Source organism: Leptodactylus fuscus, chromosome 4 (assembly GCF_031893055.1).
Source record: "Leptodactylus fuscus isolate aLepFus1 chromosome 4, aLepFus1.hap2, whole genome shotgun sequence".
Classification (NCBI taxonomy): Eukaryota; Metazoa; Chordata; class Amphibia; order Anura; family Leptodactylidae; genus Leptodactylus; species Leptodactylus fuscus.
The window spans coordinates 174,663,481-174,678,394 of record NC_134268.1 but is presented as its reverse complement, the minus strand read 5'-3'; the positions used below and the strand labels follow the sequence as shown (position 1 = coordinate 174,678,394).

At 39.9% G+C, this 14,914-nt stretch overlaps 1 protein-coding gene across 1 annotated transcript in view; it reads right to left on the bottom strand.

Annotated features, from left to right (window-relative positions):
* Positions 1-487: 487 nt before the first annotated feature.
* The window catches only part of DAZL (deleted in azoospermia like), a 30,094-nt gene continuing 15,667 nt past the window's right edge, over positions 488-14,914 (bottom strand). The window contains exons 8-12 of the mRNA XM_075271998.1: positions 13,927-13,983; positions 13,475-13,525; positions 12,622-12,738; positions 8,557-8,652; positions 488-544 (exon numbers count right to left, since the gene is read on the bottom strand). Of these exons, the coding sequence (XP_075128099.1) occupies positions 488-544; positions 8,557-8,652; positions 12,622-12,738; positions 13,475-13,525; positions 13,927-13,983 (378 nt within the window). The remainder of the gene's footprint in view (positions 545-8,556; positions 8,653-12,621; positions 12,739-13,474; positions 13,526-13,926; positions 13,984-14,914) is intronic.

The following is a 14,914-nucleotide window of genomic DNA, read 5'->3' as shown; positions in this document are numbered from 1 at the left end:
ACACCATTGTGATCCTGCCTCCCAAATCAATTCCTGTGTCTGGGTATACCTTAGAGACCCTCCATTCATAAGCATAAAAGGTATGATTTTTAACAGTGAGCTGTCAGTGACTACAAAGTGCCTGGTCGGGACTCTTTCAGGTTCAGTCTTACATATTTTTTAAGTTCAGATTGTGTCATTTAAACAAAAATCAGCAAACTGTGCAAGAAATTTAAAGAGTAAATAAGTGACAAAACATGGGGGACTTTCAATCCCCGTTTTACAAGTGATCCTATGGATAGGGTATAAATGGGCATTTCTACAAAACCAAGTGAAGAGTGCTTATAACAACATGTACACAGCAAGAGAGCGGCCGTCTATGCAGCCTGGCTACCAAGCTGTGGACTCCTACAATATGAACTAAGAACAAACTAAAAATCCAACAACAGAACGAACATCAAAACGGTAACAGAATAAAATGCTATGGTGTGGTCCTTAAACTCCAGCTTTAATCAAACGTTGGTTTAATAACCGGTCGGCTTCTTCTATACTGTACTCTTCTATCCTTGAAACAAAAAAAAAAACAAAAAAAAAACATTACATAAAATTTGCCCCCACTACTAATTAAATTTACACTTTTATAGCATCGATGATTTAAACATTTTCACCACCTTCAAAGAAACATTTACCATTTATAATAGTTGCTGCTTCACAGACTCCAATACACCCAGAATTTCTCTACCCTCCACTGTTCCCGAGCAACAACCTATATTGATATACAGTATATACTCGAGTATAAGCTGAGTTTTACAGCACAGTTTTTGTGCTGAAAAAGCCCTCCTCAGCTTATACTTGAGTCAAGCACAAAAAAAAAAAAAAAAAAAAAAAAAAAAAAAAAGCAACGTTCTGAATCCCTTCTTTCCCTAGAATACATATAAAAAGTAGAAAATTAGGTGTCCCTGTGTCTGAAAGTGCCCGGTCTACTGAATATAGGGGATCTGCAGTGCTCCAAAGAAAGGGGCCACGGTGGCTCAGTGGTTAGCACTGCAGCCTTGCAGCACTGGAGTCCTGGTGTTCAAATCCCGCCAAGGGCATAAAACCATCTGCAAGGAGTTTGTATGTTCTCCCTGTGTTTGCATGGATTTCCATCCCATATTCCAAAAAAAGACATACTGATAGGGAAAAATGTACATTGTGAGCTCTATGTGGGGCTCACAATCTACATTTAAAAGAAAAAAAAAAAAAAAAAAAAAAAAAAAAAAAAAAAAAGTCCTCAAGCTCAGGGAAGGGGCAGAAAGACAACCAAAAAGGGAGGAGTGATGCTATTCCGCTCCTCCGTCCCCCCGCCGCTGGCTTCATGCAGGGCAGAGGAGCGTAGCGATGTCTCAGGCCCCAGCGTCTAAAATAGTAAAAAAAAAAAAAAAAAAAAAAAAACTATAAAAATATGAAATAAAAGTTCTAAATCACCTCCTGTCCCTAGAATATATATATATATATATATATATATATATATATATATATATATATATATATGTAGAAAATCATATGTCATAAACCACCGGGTTTTTTTTCAATAAAAGGTGATCTAAGCAATAGATATTCCCCAAAATGGTAAACTAAAAAGTACTTCTGGCCCCGCAAAAAAAAACACTCTATGCATCCCCGTACAGCTGCAGGGTCACCTGTCAATGTGGCCTTGCAGCTGTTGCAAAACTACAACTCCCATATATTAAATATTTTACCAGTTTTTGCTTCAAATTTTTTTTTCCCTATTTTCCTCCTCTAAAACCTAGGTGCGTCTTATAGTCCAGTGCGTCTTATAGTCCGAAAAATACGGTATATTGATATAACCCATTGTTATGTTTTCAAGATTTTTTTTACCCCAGAATACCAATTTGAGACTATGAACACTAAGAGCAACTTTTGTTTATTTAAAAAAAAAAAAAAAAAAAAAAAAAAAGCTCCTGATTGAAGTTCTGTAACCAAAGGACTCCATTCACACAATAGAAGCCAACATCATAAAAACACCACACTCTCGTCTCAGTGCAGGCTGGTTCTGCTGCCTTCGTGTTTGGCCTGGGACTTCTGCTGAAAGCAATCAATGGCCTAAGGAAAGGGACACAGGACATAGACAGCGGGGACCTCTGACAAAAGAGAGCAGAGCAGCAGGACTGGATCACACCGGGACAGGAAGTTTTGTTTCTCCCTTTTCTGGCACAATTTAAATTTTACCCTTATCATGGACAAGCTTTAATAATGCTTTCTTAACTGAAGGTATACACTGTGGATATTAAAGGGGTTGTCTGGCCCAGAAAATTATTTTTCATACCAATTCCCTATGCATAGGATAGCTCATCAGTATGTGATCTATGTGTGCTGCTAATGGACTGGCAGCACCTGCAGTACAGGTGTCAGCCTCTGAGATGACATGATTACCTATCCTGAGGATAGGGCACCAGTATGAAAAGTCGATATGGGGCTGGACAACCCCCTTTCACCACTTCCAGACCACGCATAGACTATATACGTCCGGAAGGCAGTTGTCTAGTTCGAAATTATGCAGTTGCTGAAACAGAGCTGGCTGTAATTACAGCCAAACCTCCCATAGAGAAGGGAAAGTTTGTCCCCTTTATTCCTGAGCGCTGTGTACACCCCTGAAGACACCAGAAAAAAAAGAAATTACTGTAACGGAGAGGAAAAACTAAAAATGCTATAGCCCTCAAAACTGCACAAACAAAAAACCTGAGAGTGTATGCTCCTGAAACACAAATTGCAATAAAGGAGATTAGCACAAAGTGACCGTCTCAGAGTATACGACAATGTGGATGGTATAGGAAACGGAGATAATACACAGCTGCAGCAATTCCCAAAACCCATACAGAATGGCAATACAATAGAAGAATGACCAACGACGGGAAAATACCGTGCTTGCTCCGAAGCTTTTTGGATACACACGTAATCTTTATTTCAATAACACAACGCTTTACAAGCATTTCAGGGTGTGTGTCCCCTTTCTAAAGTGAATGATACTACACAAGAGTATCCTAATGATACAGAAAACAAAACTGAAAAGGATAAGAACTCAATATCTTACAGTATTTACATCAAGTTCAATAAAAACACAAATCACGGAATCCAAGTCCTCAAAGGCGTATGAGATAGATAGTATACTGCCCAGCATTAATTACACAAGCCATCAATTGTAGCTCTTTCATAAGTATCTGAAAGCCAATCACATTCTAAGCTCAAGCATTTTTTTCATTATCCTAAAGGTCAGTTGTGTCTGAAAAAGTAAACCCTGTATTTTGGTTGAAAGTAAGAAAGCACCAAACCTTCTTAGCTTACAGGAGTTTTAATGGGCTTCTGGAAGGAAGGCTGCGGGCAGAATGGCTTTCTACTGCGCATGCTCATAGGTGAGAGAGCAATAGCTCAACACTTAGAATAACATTCTATAATCCTTATTTAAATGTGTATACATAGCTGAAGAATAGTTTTTTGTTTTTTTTTCAAATGTAGATTGTAGATCCCCACATAGAGCTCACAATGTACATTTTTTTCCCCCCTATCAGTATGTCTTTTTGGAATATGGGATGGAAATCCATGCAAACACTGTGAGAACATACAAACTCCTTGCAGATGGTTTTTTTGCCCTTGGTGGGATTTGAACACCAGGACTCCAGCGCTGCAAGGCTACAGTGCTAACGACTGAGCCACTGTGTGGCCCCTGAAAAATAGTTAATCTAGTAAGGAGTTAATACTTTCGTTCACTCCTGTTTTAGCAGGATGTGCGGTTTATTGCTACCCATTAGAGATGAGCGAGTAGTATTCGTTCGAAAATTGAATCCTATTATAGTCTATGGGAAAAAAAACGGGAATGTTGTTCCGGTTTCCATGGAAACCAAAGTTCAACACCTTGGATCCTCCAAGTTCCGGAAGTAGCAGGATGAGGAGCACGAGGAGGTTTTTGCATTGAATTCAATCGATTTTTCCCGCGTGGTATTCGACCGATACGAGTATTCGATCGAATAGTTGTATTCGATCGAATACTACTTCGCTCATCTCTACTACCCATACTTTGGGTCTTTCCAATTCGGACACCCCGAGATCTATATGGCAGGTTGCATGGGTGTTGCTTCGGAGGCTTCCAGCAATCAGCGGAGCCTCCGAAGCTAAACACGCCCATGCGTGTTCACAGAACTGCTTCTTACTTGCACTCCAGGAAACCGATGGGTTCGTATATCCTAAGAAAAAAAAAAGAAAGAATAGTTATTAGTTAAAAAATAAATAAATAAAATAAATCCATCTGCGGCCTTGTTTTACCACTCACCTAAGATCCATAAGGATCCAAAAAATCCTCCTGGTCGACCGATTATATCGGGGGTTAACTCGATAATGAGAAACCTATTGCATTACATTACCTTAAGGATTCAGTGAGCCTTTTAGAAATGATATTACTGATACAGTGGGAACCGGATTTTCACTGGGCTACACTAGACACAGCAGCGATATATAGTAACATCACCCACAATAAAGGCTTAGAAACCATAAACTATTTTCCTGAAAACAATAGATCCATGCCAGATGGTCAAAAAATGTTAGATTGGAAGGGATAGAACTTATTCTGTCACATAAGGTTTTCATTTCCCAACAGAAAACGTTTATACAGGTTAGAGCAGGTGTAGGGAACCTCTGCTCTCCAGCTGCTGTGAAACTACAAGTACAAGCAAGTATGCATGCTGGGAGTTGTAGTTTTGCAACAGCTGGAGAGCCGAACGTTCCCTACCCCTGGGTTAGAGGAACCACTATGGGGACTAGGTTTGCCCTGGCATTTGCCAACCTATTTATAGGAAAATAACACTGGAAAACACACTGTGGATATCTTAAATGTCATTAAGTGTTTCTTAAGCAGTTTTTTTTATGCGGATTTCAAATCTGAAAACTGTTTTGCTCTATCAGGTCAAATTGTTAAGATATTGTCGAATAAATAAATGTTTTTCATATTGCTTAAATAGGATTTCTAGCTTTGACAGTATACAAAATTTTATGAGAGAATATATATATATATATATATATATATATATATATATATATATATATATTTTATATATATATATATATATATATATATATATATATATATATATATATATATATATATATATATATATAGTGTATAATTTTGTATACAGTGGCGTCCCCCAAAAAATATAAATAGAGTCCCTGCAGATGATATGTATACCTCCTACTACAAAAGCGACTGAAAAATATTATGTGACATGTATGAAATTGCCAAATACTCGTCATCCAGGAGAGAAGAGGATAGAAATGGAGAAAGATAAGAAAACATTTTCACTACAATCATTACATTTTGTGTTGTTAGCAACGTCATGCGTATATGCATGCAATTGTTGCTAGCGATGATCTGCCTATGCCCACGTCTCGGCTCTGCTACATATCTGTATATGCGCAGTATATCCAGGTGTGCCCGGAAGAGAGCAGGGAGGAGTCAGCAGCAGCAGCCTGTGCTGTATACACAGGAGACAGTACACGAAGAGACTTCTGGGGTGCATGGAGAAGGCTTATTAGCATATGAATAAAAATTGACTTATTCAAAATCTACTGAGGCAATTTGCATACAAAAGGTAGGTGTGGAATAACCTTTCTAGAAAACCTAGGCACAGTCAGCGATGAACAAGGCGAGCGATTCCACCACCAGGACATTTCGGTGATGGAGTCGCGCTATTAGGGTGGAGTGCAGCGATGTTGGCAGAATACTGTTGGACACTTCAGCGTGATTTGTCAACTCATCAGTATAAGCGGAAGTCCACAGCCAAGAAATGTAAACTATGAATATGTTTAACAAATTTTTTATGAATAATCACGTTTTAAGGGATTTTTTTTTTTTTTTTTTTATAAACAAGGGAAATAGGGAAACAAGTTTCACAAAATTTTTAGACTAGATTAGACTTCAAACCGAATTTTTGTTTATCATATAATTATGTTATACATAATTTCAGTAGCTATAGCCACATTCATGTTTACGTTTAAAATTCATGTAGCAATAACTTAAAATACAAGTTTTTGTGCAAAAATGACTTATGTTTTGAAGTAATTGAAATTTAAAATGGTGTATATTTCAAGAATGTAGGGTGATACAGAAAAATGGTTTGCATATTCAAAATCAGCATGTTCAAATTGATCAAGATCGATTATTGTATACCAAGATATCCGCGGAAAGTTTGTTTTTTTATGTGTAGTGTAGGATGAGACATTTATACTCAACCTCCACCCCTGGTCAGACAACATTAACCTCTATAAACGATACATAGACGACTTGTTTACTTGAAAGGAACTAGGGAGGATTTTCAATCAATCATTCACTTCATTCCTCAATACCCGAATGGGAAATTACACTAACAGGGAAAATCGATAGAACAGAAATAAAATATTTAGACCTTGTCCTTATGGGTGGAGAAAATGGAGTGAGCACAAAAACCTTTCAAGAAGGTCAATAGTAGCAGCCTGCTTAACTATAGGAGCCTCCATTACCACCAGTAGAAGTAGAACGTACCATTCAGACAATTTAAAAGACTAAGGTGTAACTGCACTACTGAGAAGGACTCTGTCACAAAGCAAGATCATGTGCGACAGATTTAAACAGAAAAACTATCCCAACTCTTATTAAAGAAGCTCACACGAAAGCCAGTGGCTACACACAAACGGATTGTCTAATTCCCAGGGCTAACCCCAAAACCCCAGAGGAAGTTTATGCACAATTTTATTACCACCTTTTATGTAGCTCATAAGTCCATTCGGCATATATTGGATAAATACTGGTACATATTAATGAATGACCAGCACCTGAAAGAGGTCCTTCCCAAGGAACAGGGAATAACATACAGGAGAGCCCAGACTGTAAAGAGTATATAGTAGCACCAAGTAGACTTCGATCACATGTTGAAAGAAGTACATTACATACATCTAACATTATTACAGGGGGATTCAAGTGCGGTCACTAGGTGCAAATATTACCTGAACATTGCACACAAACAAAATAGGATCATAAGCTCATCGACCAAAGAAAGCTTTCCTATAAAAGCTAGATTAGATTGCTCATGCTCTTATGTTATAACATATATGCAGCATACAATATGTAGGCTGCACAATTATGTGCTTACGAGATAGGATTAAGAAACATTGGTTTAACGGAAATAACGCTTTTGAGAAACACACAGTCTCTAGACACGCAAAAACAAAACATAACTGACTTAGCATGTTTTTCTGTTACTCCCAAACAAGAACTATTCTTCAACCAGTTATCTATACACATCTACATAAGGATTATAAAACGTTATTCCAACTCTTGAGCTAGATCTCTCTCGCCTATGAGCATGCGCAGTAGAAAGCCATTCCACACGCAGCCTTCCTTCCACAAGCCCCTTAAAACTCCTGTAAGCTAAGAAGGTTTGGTGCTTTCTTACTTTCAACCAAAATACAGGGTTTACTTTTTAAGACACAACTGACCTTTAGGATAATGAAAAAAAAAATGCTTGAGCTAGAATGTGATTGGCTTACAGATACTTATGGTTTGTGTAATTAATGCTGGGCAGTATTTTATCTATTCATCTCATATGCCTTTGAGGACTTTGATTCTGTGATTTATGTAAATACTGTAAGACGTGGAGTTTGTTCTTTTTGTTTTCTGTATTATTAGGATACTCTTGTGTAGTATCATTGCATTTGAGAAAGGGGGGAAGCCCTGAAACGCTTATAAAGCATCGTGTTATTGTAATAAAGACTATGTGTGTATCTAAAAACCTTCGGAGCAAGCGCAGAATTTTCCCGTCGTTGGTAGAGATGAGAACGTACTATTCGAAACTACTGTTTCCAATAGCACACTCCCATAGGAATGAATGGGAGCGGCTGGCGCACAGGGGGTTAATCGGCAGGACGCCAGCCCTGGCTCCGTCCATTCATTCCTATGGGAACGTGCTACTGGAAACGGTAGTTTCGAATAGTACTCGCTCACCTCTAGTCATTGGTCATTCTTCTGCTGAACCACGAATTGTCCCGGTACAGAAGTAGTTAAGAAGAAAATCATAAATATAATTAATTATGGCACCAGAAGGGTTATTGCCCACGATTGGTGCAGGCACTGACCTCTGGCATTAGTGCAAGGTGTCTGCTGTTTACCAGGCGGCCGCCATAGTTAAACACTCAGCATCCACAGTACTAGTATGGTAGATATTGGGAAGGGGTTAAAACCGCAATCCAATCTGCATATTGCACATGACATCTGTGTTTGAATGTTTTGTGACAAAGTTTCACTAATAACTTGCACTTGCATGTTAATTGCACATGACAGCTGAGGCCCATCAGCGGCTTCAACAGACAGCAAGGAATTCCACTGCAAGACAGCTGAGCAGCAAGACCGAACTGCACTAGGAGGGCACCAGAGCGCAGGTGTAATTCTTCTCCCCCCCCCTCCCCCAGTTAAAGAATAAAGTTTAAAGCCTGGTCAACCGCTTAAAATAAAACAAGTCTATATGTGACAACTTATTCTGATTCTTTCTGTACCTTTACATAATCATCTTGTGAGATGCTGGATCTCTGGAGTCTTCCATCACTAGTTAGAAGACATGATACGAGGGTCTGAATGCCTCTATCCACCTTCTGGAATTTCAGGGGGGAAGGGGGGGGAGAAAAAAAAGAAAATGTTTTACAACAATGCAACGTTTCTGACTAAACCATTTCCTGTTAATGGCTACCTGCACCTAGAAAGTATAAAAGAACAGTGACTATTGGTATTCAAAAATTTAAGGAAAGACTCTACAATCTACAATGCTTAATTGTTTCCTCACCATCACAATAGTACATTGTGAAACTATAAAAGTCAGGTGCTGTAATGGTGACATCACTGAGCCGGCATATTAACAGCTTGGTTAGCACAATTTCATTGCAGTAAGACTATGAACACAAGAGTTTGTATGTTCTCCCTGTTTTGTGTGGTTTTAAACTGGATACACTGGTTTCTTCCCACATGCCAAAGACATTTAGGAAACCAACTTACCTCAGTACAACAACATACTCCTGCGGGTGTTGGAGACTAGCACCTGTAAGGGCCCGTGCACAAAGAATTAACGCAAGCCATTTTAGCAAAATACACGTGTAAAAACAACAAAAAAACGCGTCAAAAAACGTGACGCGTATTTTGAAGTGTTTTTTTAACGTGTAAAAAATTTCACTGAAGTCAATGGGCGTGTTATTTTTACACGTGTATTATGCTAAAATGCGCTTGCGTTAATTCTGTGTGCACAAGACCTAAAGCAGCCACTAAATGGCCCACTCCACAATGCTCCATGCATTTTCAGTCCATTGGAGAGAAAAGCGCATTATAAATTAACCACCATTACATGGTTTAAAGTGTAACTAAACTTTCAGACAAAGCGGCCTCTCAAATGAGGAAAGGAGGCAAAGCGGACAAGGGGGGAGAGAGAAAAAAAAAAAAGCTTCCGTTTAGAATGGAAGAGAACTCAACACTACCTCTCGAACTCAGGAGTAGTCAATGATGGCAAGCCAGATCTCCAGGAAGGAGAGCAGCCACCCTCCATCCAAGGAGTTCCAAGTGTGAGAAGAACTCATACAGAAGAGGAATTGGAAGTAGGAGGCCTGGAAGACAAGGTGCAGGAATGCCAGGAAGACCTTGTCTAGAAGAGAAGGCTTCTTGAAGAGATTACTAGAAGGCCTTTCCTCCACAATGAGCAGGGTGACTGGTGCAAAGACACCTCTGAAGGAGTAAAGTTTCTTCCTCCTGGAACCTCAGATGAATTTAGGTCTAGGCCAGTGATGGAAAACTTATTAGAGACAGAGTCCCCAAACTGCACCCAAAAACCCACTAAGTTATTGCAATTTTCCAGAACAATTTTAACCGCAATACTCTGCAGATCCACAATTGTGGGCAGTTATGGACCCACAAAATACAGTTGTGTGAAAGGGATTAAGAGATATTTCAACAACAACATTGTACTGAAAGGTAAAGGTCTCTGCATTTGGTAGTTTTGAACAATTAATGTTCACTATTTACATCATACAGGATCTGTTTTATAGTGGCTGCGCAATGTTATTACAGCCTGTACTAATATGTCTGCTATAAAGCAGATACTGGGTGATATAAATAGTGAAGTCCCCCCCCCCCCCCCCCCCCCCAAGTACTATACACTCCAAAGTAGGCCACCCCACCCCGATCTCCCCTTTGGCATCACAGCACACCCGCAAATAAGTAATTGGGCAGTAATGACTGTCAAATACAGCATCAGCGCTCATCCACTGAATGGCCTGCACAAGCTTGTCAACCAAAGGTAAATAAAGATCAAATACCCAACTAGCAGAGAATCTGCTTAGGTCAAAACGTAGTAGTGTCTACAACTCCCGATACTGATGCACCATGGGCCAAAACTGAAATAAGGGCTCGTTCACACGTGAAAAGAGATGAGTGAGTACTGTTCGGATCAGCCGATCCGAACAGCACGCTCGCATAGAAATGAATGGACATAGCCAGAACGCGGGAGGTTAAGCGGCCGGCCGACGTCAAAGCAGAAGTACTAGGTGCATCCATTCATTTCTATGGAGCGTGCTGTTCGGATCGGCTGATCCAAACAGTACTCGCTCATCTCTACACGTGAACAAAGGGGTGGATTTTGACAGCGGATTTCGCTTCAAAATCCGCTCCTTTACAATGGTGGTCTATGCAGACCGCCGGGCTTCTTTTTTCCACTAGCGGCAGGCTGCTGCTAGCAGAGAAAAGAAGCGACATGTCCTTTCTTCAGGCGGAAGCCGCGGTGCGCTGGACTGTGGATTCCGCCTAGTGGCAGCACCCTCCTATGTTGGCTCATTCATTTGAGCCGACATAGGAGGGGAAAGCCGCGACGGTCGTGGCAGGCGGGTTTTGACCAGAGAGACGCAGCTTGCCGTGTCTCTCTCTGTGTCAAAACCCACGTGGGCGCCCCACGTCTGAACTAGCCCTAAAGGGGCCAATTAGCATATGACTAAAAACAGGCTCATTCAAAAACTACTGAGGCGATTTACATACAAAGGCTATGCAAGGATGTGCTTAGTTAAAAAATGACTTTTCCCAAAGATAGAGCCCCTTTAAGCTAGTAAGGGACAGGCACAAATTTCAGATATAATGTACACCAGTATTCTGGCTTGAATTCTAGTAAATGGAATGAGATTCCAGTGGTAACACTTGTTTTACTGGGGATGGGGTCCTTGGCTAGTATACCATAATCTGCATCAATAAATGGGCCATCTTTGGAATGGCTCAATAGACTTGGGATAATTGGATAAACAAGAAATCAAAAAGGTCAGTGTGGCAGCGTTCATCAGATGTAGGTTACTGGGCTTCTCAGACCTTCGACTTAATATGCATAGCAAATTTCTAAACTCCTTGCAATAAAATATAAGCTTAGTTAGCAGTTTTCTGCTCTGGCTAGTACAAGGTTTCAAAAACAGAACAAACTCCTCTCCCCTTCCCCCTACATTTAATATCCAAATGAAGAAAAAAAAAAAAAAATTCAAAAAAGCCAAGAAAGTTCGAAGTAAGTGACCACAGCATATAATTGTGCTGACCTTACGAGAGGCTTTAAACCCTCATATGGCACTTTGTGACAGAGGTTCATAGATACTGGATCAAGCAGCAGTGTCAGAAAAATGGGAGACCGCATCATTCATGGACAATTAACCCTCTCAAACGCAACAATGGAATTTGAGAGGTTACTTTCAATTTCAATCTACTGAACAGATCACCTGAGGGGCAGGTCTGCTACCATGGCAGCTTGGAGGCCCCTGAAGGCTCCCAACGTCTACCAATGCCATATTTTTTCAGAGCTGCTTGCACAGGGCTCGATAGTAACGTTCAGATTTTACTATGGACTAATATTGTAGTACTGCAGTGGCATAACTGACCATTTTTGATGCTTCATTGCCCCAAAAAAAAAAAACACTGCAAAATTATAAATGATGAAAATGAGAAATTCTCCAAAACGGGAAGAAAAACCATCTGAAAAGTGTATATGTATATATATATATATATATATAAACAACCGTGGAAATACAAAAGTTACAGGAGTCAATTTTTCTTTATTCCTAATTTATTTAAAGTTAGCAACAAAACTAGATAACTGACATGGCAGTGAGGTTACCTATATTCTGCTGGTCAGTACCATATCACTCTTATTTCCAATGAGCAGTAAACACTGTAGAAACAAACCCAAAATAAAATAGGTCAACTGCCTTTTTCTCAAATTTCACCACAATCTGATTTGTCTTGCAAAACATAAGGGTCTAGCCAAATCCAGGCTGCTGAACATCCCCATTATACAAGTATGTGCGTGCCCACAGAAAATTAAAGTAGAGCTGTGAAGAGTCCAAGAAAAGCAAAAAAGGACACTACAGAGCAGGGTTTTTTTTGTTTGCATTGATAGCGTTATCATTGTTTGGATCACTCCAGGAATTTGTGGCAAAACCCCTTTGAATCAATGTGGCAAAAAGTGATCGCAAAGGTGACCAATAAAGCAAACGATGTTCTGTTTAAAACTTGTTTCTGCCCTATAACTTGTCTACCTGGAGAAACTCCATTATTACCTTTTGTGGGCTTGTTGAGACAGGAGATAAATTTTGTTCGTGAATGTAGATTTCAGGGGGTACACTTTCATTGAAAAGCATTTCTGATTCATTACCATGATAATTCCATGTAAAAGCCTGGAAAAAAAAATAAGATAATAGAAATTGTTAGTTCAGAAAACTTAGGGCAGTTTTATGAATTGTCCAAGAGAACCAAATGCTGGAAAGATAGAGGTTGAAGAACTGCACAACCTCAACATGCTTGGTCAGACAGAGAAGTTGTAGGATCAGTAGGCAGGAAACAGCTTTATGCCATAGCCACAAAGGGTGATAAGCTGGTTATTGCTGAGTGTTTAAACCATGTCAAACCAGCTGTAAACTTTAAGTGGGGCAAGCCTGAGGAGAGTTTCTCAAGTTGCATTTTGGGGGAAAAAAAAAGAATAAATAAATTTAGCCCACACCCCAAGTTGGAAGTGGATGTAGCAGGCAGGAGAAATGCAATTTCCTGTATATTTCCCTTTTCTGGCTTTAGCTTTAAAAATAAAAAAATAAAATAAAAATCCAACTGAAAAACACAGTATGAAATTACCCCTACGATAAGGCCACAAAGGAGGGCAGTAGACACAAGAATAGCCATTTTCAGAACTTCCATATAAGTTATGCTCGTTTACTCATTTTCAAGAGTTACTAACTAATATTTAGAAAGCATTTTGACCAATCCTTTCCATATAGTCACAAATGTAGACATAAGAATACCCATTTAAATAAAACTGTTGGTTGTAGAAAGCATTTTCACAATCTCCTACTGTAGAACAAGATCAGCTCTGCTATAACGGGACAGTAGATTCTTGCCAGTCATGACTTGTTTAATCACCTGAGGAAATACAAAGCTCCTCTGGTCCCCATTAGGCCACTGTGGTGGTACCTGCAAAATTAACAGCTTATGAGAAGAGGTAGATCTTCAGATCAGTTTCTAGAATATGACAAACTAAGTTAACATGTTTGCGCAGGAGAGAAAATTCTTAAGAGGTGTTTGGGTGACACCTTATGCTAGATTCACACCTGTCCAATGTTCAGCTCCATTGGAGCACATGAGGTGTCCCAGTCTCAAACAAACTGCTGGACTGATTTTCGGCAGACAATGTCACAGTCTCCAACAGCTCAGGTCAGAGTTCTCTTTTAACTCAAGTACTGAAGCAGGGTGCCAGCAGTATGATACAGCAGAGGCTACCAGATTAGCTCCTGTCCATATCTTAAATGTACAGCATTGTGCTAATCTGGCGGCTGTGCAAACATTTTGGGAAGAGGTTAAAAAAGAAACTTTACCTGGAAATATCCCGGTTGTTGTGGATACAAAACTGGTGGATTTGAATATGGACAAGGCTAAAAAAAAATATAAAAGTAGAAAAAACAAAACAAAAACAAAACACAATTTACAGCCATGCTTATGATATAACTACACAGGTTAAAACTCCACATGGTCAAACCCCTTTCCCGGCATCCATCGTACTAGTACGGCGCATGTCGGGTGTTTAACTATGGCAGCTGCCCGGGAGTCGGGCAGCCGCCATAGCCGCTGGGTGTCTACTGTGTTACACAGCAGACAGCCAGCGCTAATGCCTCTGATCAGTCCGGGGACCGATCGGAGGCATTAACCCCTCCGGCACCTCGGCGCCATTTTCCTGGCAGCGCATGGGCACCGCCGTTTTGCTGGTGATTGCCGGCGCCTGGAGCAAGCTCCAGAGCCCACGTCACATTTCCATGACAGCCGGGAGCCGCTCCCGGCCGATCTGCAGCCTCTTTCTTTTGCAGGCTGGTCTATGCAGCCTGCAAAAGAAATGATGATTTTTTTGCAATGCATTAGCATTGTAATGCATTGAATTAGTGATCAGACCCCCTGGAGTTCAAGACCCCTAGGAGGTCTAATAAATGCAAAAAAAATATTTTTTTAAAAAAAGTATTAAAAATTCAAATCACCCCCCCTTTCCCTACAACACATATAAAAGTAGTTAAATACTGTGAAACACATACATGTTAGATATCCCCGTGTCCGAAATCGCCTGCTCTACAAATCTATAAAAATATTTTTCCTGTACGGTAAATGCCGTAGCGGGAAAAAATAGTCAAAAGTGCCAAACAGATGTTTTTTTCACTGTGATTCTGATAAAAATTTGAATAAAAAGTGATCAAAGCAATAGCATTTCCCGAAAATGGTAGAACTAAAAAGTACACCCGGCCCCACAAAAAAAGACGCCATATGCATCCCCGTACACGGACGTATAAAAAAATTACAGCTGTCAGAATATGGCAAATT